This window comes from Triturus cristatus, chromosome 2_2 (genome assembly GCF_964204655.1).
Source record: "Triturus cristatus chromosome 2_2, aTriCri1.1, whole genome shotgun sequence".
NCBI lineage: Eukaryota > Metazoa > Chordata > Amphibia > Caudata > Salamandridae > Triturus > Triturus cristatus.
The window spans coordinates 1,206,788,028-1,206,802,174 of record NC_140582.1 but is presented as its reverse complement, the minus strand read 5'-3'; the positions used below and the strand labels follow the sequence as shown (position 1 = coordinate 1,206,802,174).

Genomic DNA, 14,147 nt, shown 5'->3' with positions numbered 1-14,147 from the left:
ATAAGGAAGAAACTGTGACCAGATGGAAGGGTAACAAGCATTGGCATAGCCAATAGGTCTCGCTTTTGGGACCTTATAAGTGTTTAGCCATGCAACAGTTGGTGTTGTTGCACCAAGGATATTCTGCTGCATAACTAAATAGTTATACGGTCCAAAAAGCGAGACCTATTGGCTATGACAATGCTTCTTGATAATATTCACTGTCACATAGCCAGCTGTTTTCACCAACAGCACTTTGGATTTTTGGTCTTGTAGGTTTGCTTTTATTGCAACGCTAAAGTGCATTGCATGATGTCTACGGTGGTAACGTGCAGCACAACGCATGACTATGTCGGTCCCTTGAAAGTAAATAAAACCAATCCATGCATTGCGGTGCTGGAAGGGGTGAGGGTTTTTTGATCTGACTTCAGTCGCTTGTTTGTTTTCTGTTTACTTATAAGCATTATAGGCAATGTGGGGATGGCATGCCACACTGCTTCAAGGATAGCTGGAAAAAATATAACACCGAACATATCGCACTGGCCGAAATTGAAGGCAGTGTGAATATTCATTCACAGCAACGACTTGTGAGCAGAAATTAGCGATGGTGTGAAAAATGTACCAAAGTGATCGGCAAGATACAATTAAAACAGTGCGATGAAATCTTAAGAACTCCACATAAAAAAAGACTGCCCGACACGATTAGAAGGAGTAAGCAAACAATGACCTAGAGGCAGGACAGGCTGAAAGGGAATGCTGAGATTACGCAATTCGGCAGTAGGGCTGGGGCACAGCCAATCATCGAGTCCTCACTCATTGCCGGTCTCTGAAAGCTGAGGGGGCACTTTCCCAACAAATATTTGTCGCTCTGTAACAATTGCAAAACAAGCATTGGCCGCACGGCCGTGAAATTAACGCTGCGCGGCCATGAAAGAGAAAGTGAGCCACACGGGTAACATGGAAGGGGAGGAGGGCGGTGAGTGCTAAAGCAACACAGGGAAGGCTGGCATATGGTGAGCACTTTCGCGGCCTCTTTGATGTTCTCAGTGGCCGCGCGGCTCACTGAGAACATCAAAGCGGCCGCGAAAGTGATCAGCAGGCTGACAAATGGTGTGCGCGCCCGGCGCACATGCACTGTATTTGGAGGCCTGAAAAGCACTAGTTTGCTCTTCCAAATACCCCGTTTACTAAAGCTCTCGCCAGAGCAGCGCTAAAGCGCTGGCTCAGGCGAGACCTAAAAAGGATGAAAGGGTGGATGCAAGAACAAATAAACTGATGGATGTAAGGATAAAACAGTATTTGCACGAGTGAGAGAAAGAAAGTGGCTGGAATGATAAATGTCTGGAAGAATGGGTGAATAAATAAGTGGTCACCTGGATGGAGGTGTAGAAAGAAGTATTGCTGGATTAATGAAAGCATGGATGGGTAATAGGATGTATGAATGTTTGAAAGTGTGAGTGGAAGGATGGATGGCTGGAAAACTAATAATGAAAGGGTGGATGGATGGAATGTTGAAAGGATAAATAAAAGTATGAAAATATGGATATAGGGATGTACACATGAAAGTCTTAGAGATAAACTAAGAAGGCGTTAATAAGGGACCTACTGGGTAGGACTTACTTGCTTCGCTCACCCAGTGGCATTCGAGGTATGGTCAAAGTGGGTGGTATTTTAATTTGCCGGCTGCTCCCTTGCGTTTACGTTTATCTTTGTGAATAGTCCCTCAAAGTCATATATGCAAGTGAAAAGTAGCACATATGAACAGAATATTAACCCTTTTCAAAAAGACAACGTGCCATCATTTATGCAAGTTATAGTTAACAAAGGACCATAACACGATGCATGCATAGATTGTGCACAGGTACTGGGTGCTCACACGTGTCCCACACAGATTGTGAACATGTTTAAAGTGTGTGAATAAAAAATGGAAGCGGCTCCAAGTGGCCATAAAATAAATCTTTTTTGGTATGTATCTACTACAGATACAAATTGCACATAATAATCAGAAGTAATCAAGACGTGTAGCTCTTGGAGAGGGCGTCAATCAGGACGAGCAAATTTATGAAAAACCTGCGAAAAAGTAAAGAAAACAAATTTAAAGTAGAAATTGAACATTTTAAAAAACATCTAAATACGTTGTATACTAGGGCAGGGGCCACTAATGATATAGGCCAGTGGTCTTAAAATCTAAAAAAAAACAGAAGAGTTACAGGCCATTAAAAAATCAATAGTGATTACTTCGGTAACTGAGGCACCTGTGATGTTGTTACTTATTGTCAGATAATGAGAAGCCTAGAGAGTTAAACATTTAAAACAAGATTAATGAACAGGCAGTGCCTGCATTAGAGTCTGAATATCGAAGGTCAGAAAAAAAAAAGATTACCAGTAAATCGTGTTGAATCGCAAATCATCTGGAAAAAAATGAACCACTTTGGGTACAAGAACACCAGACACCTTATCGAAGTCCTGCCATCTGACTACAGTGGTCAGACAATAGAGTTTCACCCAAAAATTACAAAGGCCCCTAGCAGTAACTTTCGATCACCAGGTAATTACAGGGTTACTTTTTTTTTATCATGATATCAATTATTTGGTTCTACTGCATTTAAATATTTTTCTCCTCTTATTTAGTCCCTTAAATTTGTTTTGAAGCGTTTCAGAAGCCCTTGGAGGTCATTTGCCCCACTTAGGTCCTGTTTCCTTTTCGTGGAACTGCATCTGAACACCGTATGCTGGTGAGCATTTTTGTGGCGCTATGAATTGCCCCTGCTGAAAAGGGCCGGCATTCTCCCATCAGCAGAATGGCTGCTTTGCTGCAAAATGCTACCCGGAAGAGCGAGGAATCAACTTTGATAAACATTGGTTTTCTTGGGTTTTCTGTTAATTCAGATGGAGCCAGTGGAGTGGCAAGAGTCGCTGCTTGCTGTTACCATCAGAATTACTGGGTTCACGGTAACCGTCCTTTTTCACCCATGGATTGCAGCTACTGAAAGCAGCCAGCAAAATGCAGTCCCGGCCGGTGCAGGTAAGAGCGGTGGTTGAGGGGATGAGGAAGTTGACAGATGACAGAATAGGGAAACTAAAATCCAAAAATAAAATTACTTATTTTGTTCTCACTTCAACAGCGACTCGGCGATGTGGCAAGCGCAAGGTAAGTGATTTTATTTATTTTTTATTTATTTTCCCTATTTCGTGGTCTGTCGACTTCCTCCCCCCCGCCCTGCTCTACCCCAACCCACCGCCCAACCGCTATTCTCTGCACCGGCTGCGACTGCCAAAAGGAGGAGCAGCAATGAAGGGAGTAGCTTAGTCAGTGAGATTTGGGGGCTTGGGGGTGCGAATCCCAAATGCCCCAAATAGAAGAGAAGTGGGCTGCAGGGTGGAGGGGTGAGATGGACAATCTTCGGGATGGACTGTTTCCAAGAGGGACAGGGTCAGTACTCATTTGCATTCGGTGGGCGTCTAGGAGTGCAAGGTGGGTGAAAAACCATGGATTGGAATGCTATTCCGAGTAATTGCCATTGGTTAGACTATTTGCAAGCATTCATCCCATCACCTTTGGGTGTTTGATTGCCAGTGGTATTCCTGGAAACTTCATAGTGGCACGGTCTTCCGAGCCTACTAATGCCAATGTCTGTGAATTCCAAAAAGTAGGAAATTTACACATATTCATTGAATACTTCGGGTGCAGATTTACAACCTTTTTTGTAAACCAGTCACTATATATATATATATATCTATTTATGTTTCTGCTCCAACAAATTAACGAGTTAAAATCACTTAGGGAATTGAGAATGCAAGAAAACCCGACAAAGGCATAACAAAAACAACTGAGGACCCCGAGACCCAACTACCAAGTCAAGAATGCATTTGGAGGTGTCACACCCCAAACACCACCACTAAAGCTATCCCCTGGCCGTCCCACCTGGGTCTAGAAGTCCTCCATGGGAACTCACGACTACAGTCATGTACAACACATCGCCTTGAGTCCCTGTTCCGATATCACTTATGTTGAGTGTATTATCATGGCATGCACTACACTTCATCTCTTCTACAAGAAGCCGTGATGGCAGAATTGTCAAATCGGTGAATGTAGGTAGGTAGGGCTCCATGTTTTCAGTCCTTGTCTTTAAAATATAATTTTTTCAAGTGACTGATGGCCCCATGCACTGTTCCCGAGTCACAATAGAGGTGGCTGCGTCAGTGAATTGATAGGGAAAGCTGAACCAGGCAGATGCCCTTGGCTCATTCATGAGTCAAGCCATGGAAACATTTGGCATGAACATCATTCAGCCAACAGAATGCAAAAATATGATATCGTCTCTCCAAAATGTAAAAAGGGTAAGGGGCATATTTTCAAGCCAGGCGATAAAATTATCGCCGCTTTGGCGGCAGAAAACTGCCGCTAAAACGGCGATAATGGGCTTGATAATATGCTCTATGGAATTCCAATTGAAGCCCATGTTAGATGTGAATGACGCCTAACATGGGCTTCAATTGGAATTCCATAGAGCATATTATCAAGCCCATTATCGCCGTTTTAGCGGAAGTTTTCTGCCGCTAAAGCGGCGATAATTTTATCGTCTGGCTTGATAATATGCCCCAAGGGGGCATATCAACAACAACCGGCGATAATTATCGCAAAGCGCACTTAGCGCTAGGATAATTATCGCCGGCTAGCGTGGATTTTTATCGCTGAGATAGCGTGCTATTGGCAACGCTTATCTCAATAGCGATAAAAATCCTCACGCTAACTGGCTAACCTGAGATTATCGCTGGAAGCCCAGCGATAATCTCACGTTAGCTTGTTGATATGGACTCACAAACTTAGCCATGATATCCACATTCCATAGGATATCTTGGCTAAGTCAGTCCTGAAGCAAGCGTAAGGAAAGTAGCGATAACAGGGGTTATCGCTACTTTTCTTGCCGCTATGCTTCATAGCGTGGGGCTTGATAATAGGAGAAATGTCATTTCTCCCGTTATCCTGGGGAGGAACGCCAACTTTGCATCTCATTAGAGATGCAAAGCTGGGCATTAGAAATCCCCACGCTAAAGCAAGGTTTAACGCGTTAGCGTGACCTTGCTAATATAGCGATAAAATTATCGCCGCTTTTCGGCCAAAAACGGCCGCTAAAGCGGCGATAATATTTTATCGCCTCGTTGTAAATATGCCCCTAAGTTCTTTAACATGCGCATGTGTTTCACCTTAGTACATCTGATTATATTACTGAGTACACAGCATTTAATAAAAGTGGTAGTTTTTAATGATGAACTTAGAAACATTATTGACACACCCTCTAACAATAATGTCATTAGTAAACTAAGAGGCAGGTCATGCATATCTCTCTCTACACTCTCTCTCTCTCTCTCTCTCTCTCTCTCTCTCTCTTCTCTCTTCTATCTCTCTCCTCTCTCTCTCTCTCTTTCTCTCTCTCAGCTCTCTCTCTCTCTCTCCGCTCTCTCTCTCTCTCTCTCCGCTCTCTCTCTCTCTCTCTCTCTCCTTCTCTATCTCTCTCTCTCTCCACCCCTCCTGTTTTACATTAAATGTGACTGTTTTGTCTTTTATTCTGGGCTCATGACGACAAAACTGACACAGACATATCAGACCCCACTCACGGCCTCCCGACTCAACGATCGAGGCAAGAACGCCTTTATGCCAAGTATTCACGATCCTGAAAATTATTATTTTTATCTGAGGCGACGGACCCTCAGGCCAGAGGCACGAGCCGGAGAGAGTTCCCTCTCCAAAGTATGGGGGCCTCATGCTGAGGCCCGTTCAGTTGGCACCGACTATCACACGCACACACACACACACCCCCCCCCCCCACACACACACACACATTCCTACACATACTTGCAACATTGGCAAGTTTTATGCTTTTCAACATTTGTATAGAAATTGAAACATTGCGACACTGAACCTGTAAAGGTGCAGAAAAAAGTTCCCGCCTACGCTTAACATTCAAAATGTAGATTTGCTTGTAAAAAGTCTGCATACACTCACCATATTGTCTGAGTTCAATTCGAGTGAAATTTATTTAGCAATGCACTGAAAGCAGACTTTCACGTGTCTCACAAACGTCATGCCTTCATAGACGTAAAAATAATGGCAATAAAACAAGGTTCTGAAAATAAACAATTTCAGAAAAACAAAACCGACAACGCAGGATATATGAAACTGATGTAAAGGCTCGTGTTTCCCCCATACTCACCGGATGAGAGTCTCGAGGTGAGTGCTTGAAAGGCATCCTGAAGTATCATTTCATTTTCCATCTTTGGTTCTCCACACCCAGAAACATCCAGTGCTCAGGCTCCCTGAGGGCTGCTTCATCCAGAAATGACTGAGCCTTGTTGACACTTCTTTCCTTTGTTGGGCTAAGTCACAAGGTCAGAAGACACTTCCTCTTCAAAAGAAAAGTCATTCGCACAACTGGATGATGGATGGTACAGACAATGGGGCAGCTATCATTGTATTTTGACATGCTGAATTCAAAAGGCACCGTGAAAATAATAAAAACAGAACAGTTTTAGGCTCCTAAGCCACTGCCGGCGTTTCTGATTTCGCTGCGCCGAGATATCCCTTCGTGGGTGATTCATGCGAATTACAAATAACAACAAGCATTTGCAATGCAATAGGTCTCGCATTGACGCGAGTTTGAGCTATTGGCATTGAAAATGGCAATGGCTTTTAGTTTTGTTTTTGTATTTATGTTTTAATAACGAAAACAAAACTAAAAGGCATTGTTATTTGAGTGAGTTAGAGGGGTGTCCAAGGGGCGTGAGGCTGTGGCAAAGAGGTGGGGGCGGGCGGGAGGTAGGGTTGGGGGGAGGTCTAATGGCAGGAGCTTTCGCAGTCACTTAACACCTGTCTCTAAAAACCTATACAATTGTAGAAATATACTGTGCGAAACGTCCTTTTAAATTGGACAACGTACCTTCGTGCAACATCCGAAAAATTAAAGTATGCTAATGTGAGCAGATAACGGCAACTGTCCGATTAAAATACTTGGATGTAATACAGTTGCATCCCTCACAATTCCTTTTTAAGGAAACAGGCGAGAAAGAAAAGAGCGGAAGTGAAAGCAGGGTGAGGCCTACAAAGGGAGGGGCAGGGCTCCTTAATGGAGCAGGGTGGGAATGGGGGGGCTCTTCTTAGTGCTTAGTGAGGTGTGTTAAAAGCAGCACTGTGTGGGGGGGAATGCAGTGTGTGCTCTAGTGAACTGAATCCAGTGCACCGCCTTCTTGTTCCACATCTGTAATAAATGCATTGACTAATTGAGCTCTGCAGCGTGTGCATTAACGCTAAGCTATTTTGTAATGACTCAGACCTGTGATCAGCAGGTTGCCGCAGATCTCTGCAACAACTGCATGCACTTGAGTGCAATGGGCTGACAATCACTCGATCTCTATGTTTAATGCCTCCCTCCCCCCGCAGTTTTGGGGTTCCCTAAGCATATATTTTCCATTCACGCTTGCATAACAGCACATGAACAGCGACGGGCAGTTTTCAGATCAAGCAGGAGATGCTTCCGGTTAAACGCAGTGCACCTTGGACTGCTGCACATGTTTGCAATGCACAGAGCCGTCTGTGGTGCGAGGAGCGTCATGGGCTGTGAATGCAGCACGCAGCTGGCAATTAACCTAGTGTCAACAGACCCTTCTCCGAAAAGAAGCAAACATGTACCTCAGAGCATGTTATCAGGTAGAGTTCATGCAAACACCGCCCAGACACACACGCTAATCACGGCCTCGCTCAATGTACAACAGCTCGCAAGTTGTAAACAGACCCTGAGATGTAAACATGGAGAAAAACAATTGTATTGCCCATTCCATTCTGGGCACGCAGGCACAGCCTTGTGCTTTCTGCCGGTACCTAGCACCTGAAATCAGAGAGCACAGAAAAGTGCAAATAAACATTGCAAGCGTGCTCCTGCAAAAGGACATATTGTAAAAAAGGTATGTCTTATGCAAGCGCGCCGGGGTTGTTTTGCGAGGAGCCTGTGCTAGAAATAAACCGGCTTCCTTGGTATCCCGTGTTCTGAGGTGCTTTTTGGATATACTTGGAACAGTACAATTCCAGAACTAAAAAATAAACTTTATGCAATTTCTGAATTTGTTTTTCACTTCCTCCAACAAGGAACCAGGACCCCAGTTTTCAAATCCCAGCATAGTGACCGCTTTAGCTGGTTTGCCAGCCTCGTGTAATAACAAACTTTGGCAAAGCCAAGAGGCCTGGGTTGTCATACGTGTGTGTGCTCTTTGTTGCAATAGCTGTTTGTGGCGGTATGAATGTGAGGCAGTGGTGGTGTGAAAACACCACTTAAGGCTAAGAATTGGCGAGGGAAGGGGCAAGCAAATAAAAAGAGGACAGAGGGTTTTGCAGATGAATATTCAAAATGTTCTTATTATTGCTTTTTGATTTGCTCACCAACCTATTGTGTTTGCAAGAAAGACTGTGTGCCTGTAGTTTGAGAGTCTAAGTCTGTGGATGGTGAGCGTCGGGGGCAGCCTGTGCTTAAAAACTGCTGGGAAGAGCAACATATAAAGGATTAGGTGGAAAAGGGGCATCATAACACTGGCAGAGAGAAGAAATCAAAACATTCTAATGAATTCTTGTCTACTGGCTAAATCCACAGTTACCCAAACTAAATGGCCAACACACCGAACAAAGGAAATGCATTTTGTTAGGAGCGCATCTCTAAACCATTATTTGTGTGTCATCTACTAATGAGATCTACTAGTGAGAGCACAGAAAAGTGCAAATAAACATTGCAAGTGTGCTCCTGCAAAAGGACATATTGTAAAAAAAGGTATGTCTTATGCAAGCGCGCCGGGGTTGTTTTGCGAGGAGCCTGTGCTAGAAATAAACCGGCTTCCTTGGTATCCCGAGAGCGGGAACACCGGTCAGCAGACACTGTTTTGCTCAGCTCTCCAAGCAAAAAACGAGACAGCTGATCTGAGCTGAGGACGCGAGCGAGCGCACGACGCGCGAAAGTGAAAGTAAGCGTTCGCGCTTGGCGGGGGAGCGCATTCCAGGCGGGGGAGCGGACCCTTTGAAGTATGATGCCGAGGGCGCCAGTGGGCTGAAGCGCTTCCCCAAAAGTGGATTGCATGGCGGCACGATGCACGTGATTGTGCGTGTGCTCGCCATGCAATCCACTTTTGGGAGCACTTTGAAATGCCCCTTTACTAAAGTCTCGCATAGCAATTGCTATCGCAATAGCTAGGCGAGACCTAAAAACAAAATGTCACTCATGCAATAAACCCAAGTGAATCCCAGAGGAGTGAGGATTTCATCTTTATCTTGCAGAGGGTGATTTTTATTAAATATATATATATATATATATATATGTATATATTCACTGAAAAAACCATAGGTTTCACACATGTTATAGTTAGCTGGACATTTCACTCGTAAAAAACCAATGAAATTCCCCCGTTATAGTTAGTGCAGGCAACTATAACTCACGCGACCGCAATCCTCTGCTGATGATGTCAAATATTACATCACTGCTGACATATGTGTCTTTATGAAAAATAAATATTTGTAATATATGTATAGCTAAAGATACAGTATTAGCATCAACAGAGGATTGCGGTCGCTTGAGTTATAGTTGCCTGCACTAACTATAACGGGGGAATTTCATTGGTTTTTTACGAGTGAAATGTCCAGCTAACTATAACATGTGTGAAACCTATGGTTTTTTCAGTGAATTTGCAAGGTTTTTTAAATGCTAATTCCTAACTATAACGTGTGTGAAACCTATGGTTTTTTCAGTGAATTTGTACGGTTTTTTAAATGCAATTTTTTTTTTGAGATTTTTGGTAAACCTATGTATAAAATAATATATGTACTATATCCTGCATTATGGAATGGTTATTCTTTTTTTTATGCATTTTTTTCCGTGCGCGTACGGTAAGCTGATGCTACGCGCTTCGTATGTCATAAGTACGGTGCGCTTACGTGATATGATGCGCGTACGGTAAGCTGACGCTACGCGCTCCGTACGTCATAAGTACAATGCGCTTACGTGATACGCACGTGACGTACGCGTACAAGCATTCGCGTCGCGCTGAAGCAACGTCGCGGTTACGCAGGGGCATGTAATGCGCATGCGCGAGTGCGTCTTACGTACCCGCTCCGTAAGCGCTCCGTAAGCGTCACATTTGCGCATGCGTACTTGTTTACGAGCGCGTACCGTAAGCTTACGGAGCGCGCACGGTAGGTCATGTGATCCACAAAGAACACTTTTCATTGGTTAAAACTACTTTCAGTTCCAGAAACTTCCCACACCACACCCATTCCCCTGATTACTGCTTGAGATCCCCTAGGAGAAGGAGCTGAATTGACATTGAGATACAATGGCAGAGCAGCAGACCTCTTCTGAGAGTGAGCGTAGCAGCACCATCATCAGACAGAGAAGGAGGAAACAAAAGGATTCTTTTGTGTGGGAGTATTTTACTTTTCCAGAGGGGCAGAAAAAGGTCAATGCTCCATTGGTCACTTGCACACTTTGTGACCGTGTTTTATCTAGAGGAGATCCAAGGAAGAAGTATTCCTTTGGAAATCACTCTATGATGAGACACATTAGGGATAAACATCCCAGTACCTTTGCTCGACATACTGAAGAAAACTCTTCAGTAAGTCACCGGAGCCCAACCTCAGAAGCTCAGCCGAGTACATCATCGGCAGCTCAGCTGAGCCCTTCCTCTGAGGTGGGAGCATCACCTTCTTCTGCTCCTCTGGACATTAACCCTCGATTTCGGAGGGTTTCAATGAGGTGTACAACGTGTTGTGGTCTTATTGTTTTTGGGGAGACCAGTGTTTCCCTTATTAACAATAAGATAGACCAGCACGTTTGTAGACGCTCATAATATTCCCATTCTTTCTTTCCTCCATCCCTGTATTAACCCAACGGCTCTTTTAAGAGCCAACCTTACCTCACAATTTTTGTTATTTTTTTTTAAGCTTTCCTTTTTGAAAATATTGTTTTGCTAATAGTTACGCGAAGTTCGCGGAATTTTTCCTCGCGGAATTTCTCCGTTTACGCCGTGCGCGTACGCTACGCGCATTCGGCGATTTTTCGAAAAAAAATTAAAATACATTTTTGCCCTTGGGGGTCCTTCTGGGACCCCCTGACCAAGGCTAGGGGGTCAGGAACTGTCCAGCCTGCCCTCTTTTCACGTTATCCACCTTTGTTTTTCACCCCCTCAGACTGCGAGAGACAAAATGGCGGCCGACACTTCCTGGTTTCGACCGATTCGAATGTTTACTGAGATCTTAACAACCAATCAGAATCGCGCTCGTGCACGGCGGCGTGCGCGTACGGTAAGCTTACGGTACGCGCTCGGAGCGCGCCTATAGATATATATATTGATTTAAATGCTATTTTCTCAGGAAATACTGAACAGATTTACACGAGACCTTCAAAAGGCACATCCCTGACCTGACGGCTACCTCTCTGCCAAATTTCAAGTAATTCTGTTCAGCCATTCGGGCTGTAGCTCGGACTAAAGGTCCTACGGAAAAATGCATGGGGAAAACGCGTTTTGGGACCCCCCTTTTTCTCAGCCCCCGCTTGACAAATCCCCCCGAGACTTTCAGGGTAGGAGCGGAGCGGAGCACCCCACCTATTTTGAGAATTTCGCGAGGATTCGTTAATCGGTGCCAAAGTTATTCCAAATAGAATGTTGCAGATTTCCTATGGAAACACGGTCCTAACTATAACTATCTACTGGCGACCGCCAGTAGATAATATATATATATATATATATATATATATATATATATATATATATATATATATATATATGAAAGAGCACTTCCTCAGAGGTAGCCGGAACCTAGTCAGCAGTGCAATCCCAGGGTCCAAGGCTCCCTGTCAATTCCATAAAGTTTTCACGCAGTACCGAAGTACTAATGCACTCCTTCCAAATAAATCGCACACTCACGGGGCTTCACATCAGTTTATTCCAAATATCAAAGCCGCAACAACCCAACGCGTTTCGGCGGCAAGCGCCTTGGTCACTTGCCGCCGAAACGCGTTGGGTTGTTGCGGCTTTGATATTTGGAATAAACTGATGTGAAGCCCCGTGAGTGTGCGATTTATTTGGAAGGAGTGCATTAGTACTTCGGTACTACGTGAAAACTTTATATATATATATATATATATATATATTCACTGAAAAAACCATAGGATTCAGGGGCGTTATTGTTAGTTGGACTTTTCACTCGTACAAAACCATTGAAATTCCCCTGTTATAGTTAGTTCAGCTACCTATAACTCGCGCGCCCGCAATGCACTGCTGAAGACGTCACATATTACATCACTCATGACATGATCAGTGACATCAATCATGACACCACTCATGACATCTCAAATGACATCACTGATGACATCACTGATGACATCATCCAATGAATGTGTGTTTTTCTGAAAATTTCATATGTTTTATATATGTATATCTCAAGGTCGATGGAAGAATAAATGGGTATATAAGTGTCTAAATGGATGATTTGTTTTTGAAAAATTGATTGTATAACTGACTGATTAAGTGTATCTTAGTGAATACATGGCTTAGTGAGTAATGTTTAAATATGTAAATATCTGTATCAGTCTCTCACTTTGTGTATAAGTGGCTGCATGGGTTGGTGAGTAGCTACATGAGTGTCTATATAGGTTATTAGTTGGTTGTTTGAGTATCAGTATGAGTGTCTGAGTGTCTGTATGGTTCGGTGGGGGGTATTAGATAGTGCATAGGTGCAGGAATGAGTGACTCACTGTTTGTATATGTTGAAGACAGCATGTGTGCAGGACTGTATGGGTGGATGAGTGTGTGCATGGGTGTGTTAGTGAGTGAATGACTGTCGCAATAGTGTCTTTATGAGTAACTACATATGTTTTAAACTAGTATATGTGACTATTGGTGTATATAAGTGAGTATATGTGAGAGTGAGAGAATGGAAGAGTTCCTGTATGAATAAGTATGTGTTTCTATAAGTGATTGTTTAAAAGACTTAGTATGTGTAAGTTTCTGTAGAAGTAAGTGTGGTGGTGTGTGTATAACTGTATATGCAAGTAAAGGGATGTTTGATTCTTTATTAGCATGAGTGACTATGTGTGTGAGTAACTCTATGGATGAGTGGCTTTGTGTAACAAGATGTATAGGTGTATAAGTAAATATGATGAGTGAGTACATGTATGAGTGACTGTATAGGACTTTTGGTGAATCAGTGGATGTGTATGTGGATCTTAGAATTACTGAATAGGTTGTTGTAACTGGTATTGGTATGTCCATTGTTTTGAACATTTTAGTTTCTATTTTTGAATGTGTATATCAAAGGTTATATTAGGGGGAGAGGAGGTCTGCCACTCTTTCACAAGGATGATGTCATCAGTGATGTCATAACTGATGTCATTGCGGGCGCGTGAGTTATAATTAGCTGAACTAACTATAACGGGGGAATTTCAATGGTTTTGTACGAGTGAAAAGTCCAGCTAACTATAACGCCCCTGAAACCTATGGTTTTTTCAGTGAATTTCTAAGGTTTTTTAAATGCTAATTCCTAACTATAACGTGCCTGAAACCTATGTTTTTTCAGTGAATTTCAAAGGTTTTTTAAATGCTAATTTCTAACTATGCCTACAGAGATAGGACATGTGAAGAAAGAAGAAAAAACGCACAGAAAGAAAAAAAAGAAATGCAGAAAGAAGCAACAGAAGTCCTCAAAGACGAAGAAAAGTGCAGGAAGAAGGATAGCATGCAGAAAGAACAAACAGAAGAGCAGAAAGAAGCCTTGTCGCAAAATCATCCTGTACCCTCAACTTTTTCAGATGGATACTGGTGGTAACTGAGTCTGACTAACCAGTCCTAGAGCCAGTGCTATGTTAAAAGACACTCAGAATACAGTGAAAACAAATACATACACTAGGGAACACTATGCGTTTGGGTCCCCCTGTGATTAGCATGACCTCCTCTGTAAGCCCCTAGTATATAATAGAGCAGGGGATTAAAACTACCTCTTAAAACGTGCCACAGGGCGTGTTTGCACACGTCACCTCAGGCCCCGTCCCCTCCCTTCCCCACTGTGTAAACACGCCCTGTGGCCGTTTTAAGTTGGGTGATTAAGTCCCCTTGAATCCGGAGGGTCCCTAGGGTCCAAC

General features: G+C 43.3%; 1 protein-coding gene across 1 annotated transcript in view; it reads right to left on the bottom strand.

The window, feature by feature from the left end:
- LOC146863402 (C-type lectin domain family 4 member K-like) overlaps positions 1-6,320 on the bottom strand; it is a 483,702-nt gene extending 477,382 nt beyond the window's left edge. The window contains exon 1 of the mRNA XM_085642828.1: positions 6,195-6,320. Within this exon, the coding sequence (XP_085498954.1) occupies positions 6,195-6,255 (61 nt within the window). The 5' untranslated portion in view covers positions 6,256-6,320. The remainder of the gene's footprint in view (positions 1-6,194) is intronic.
- Positions 6,321-14,147: the final 7,827 nt, after the last annotated feature.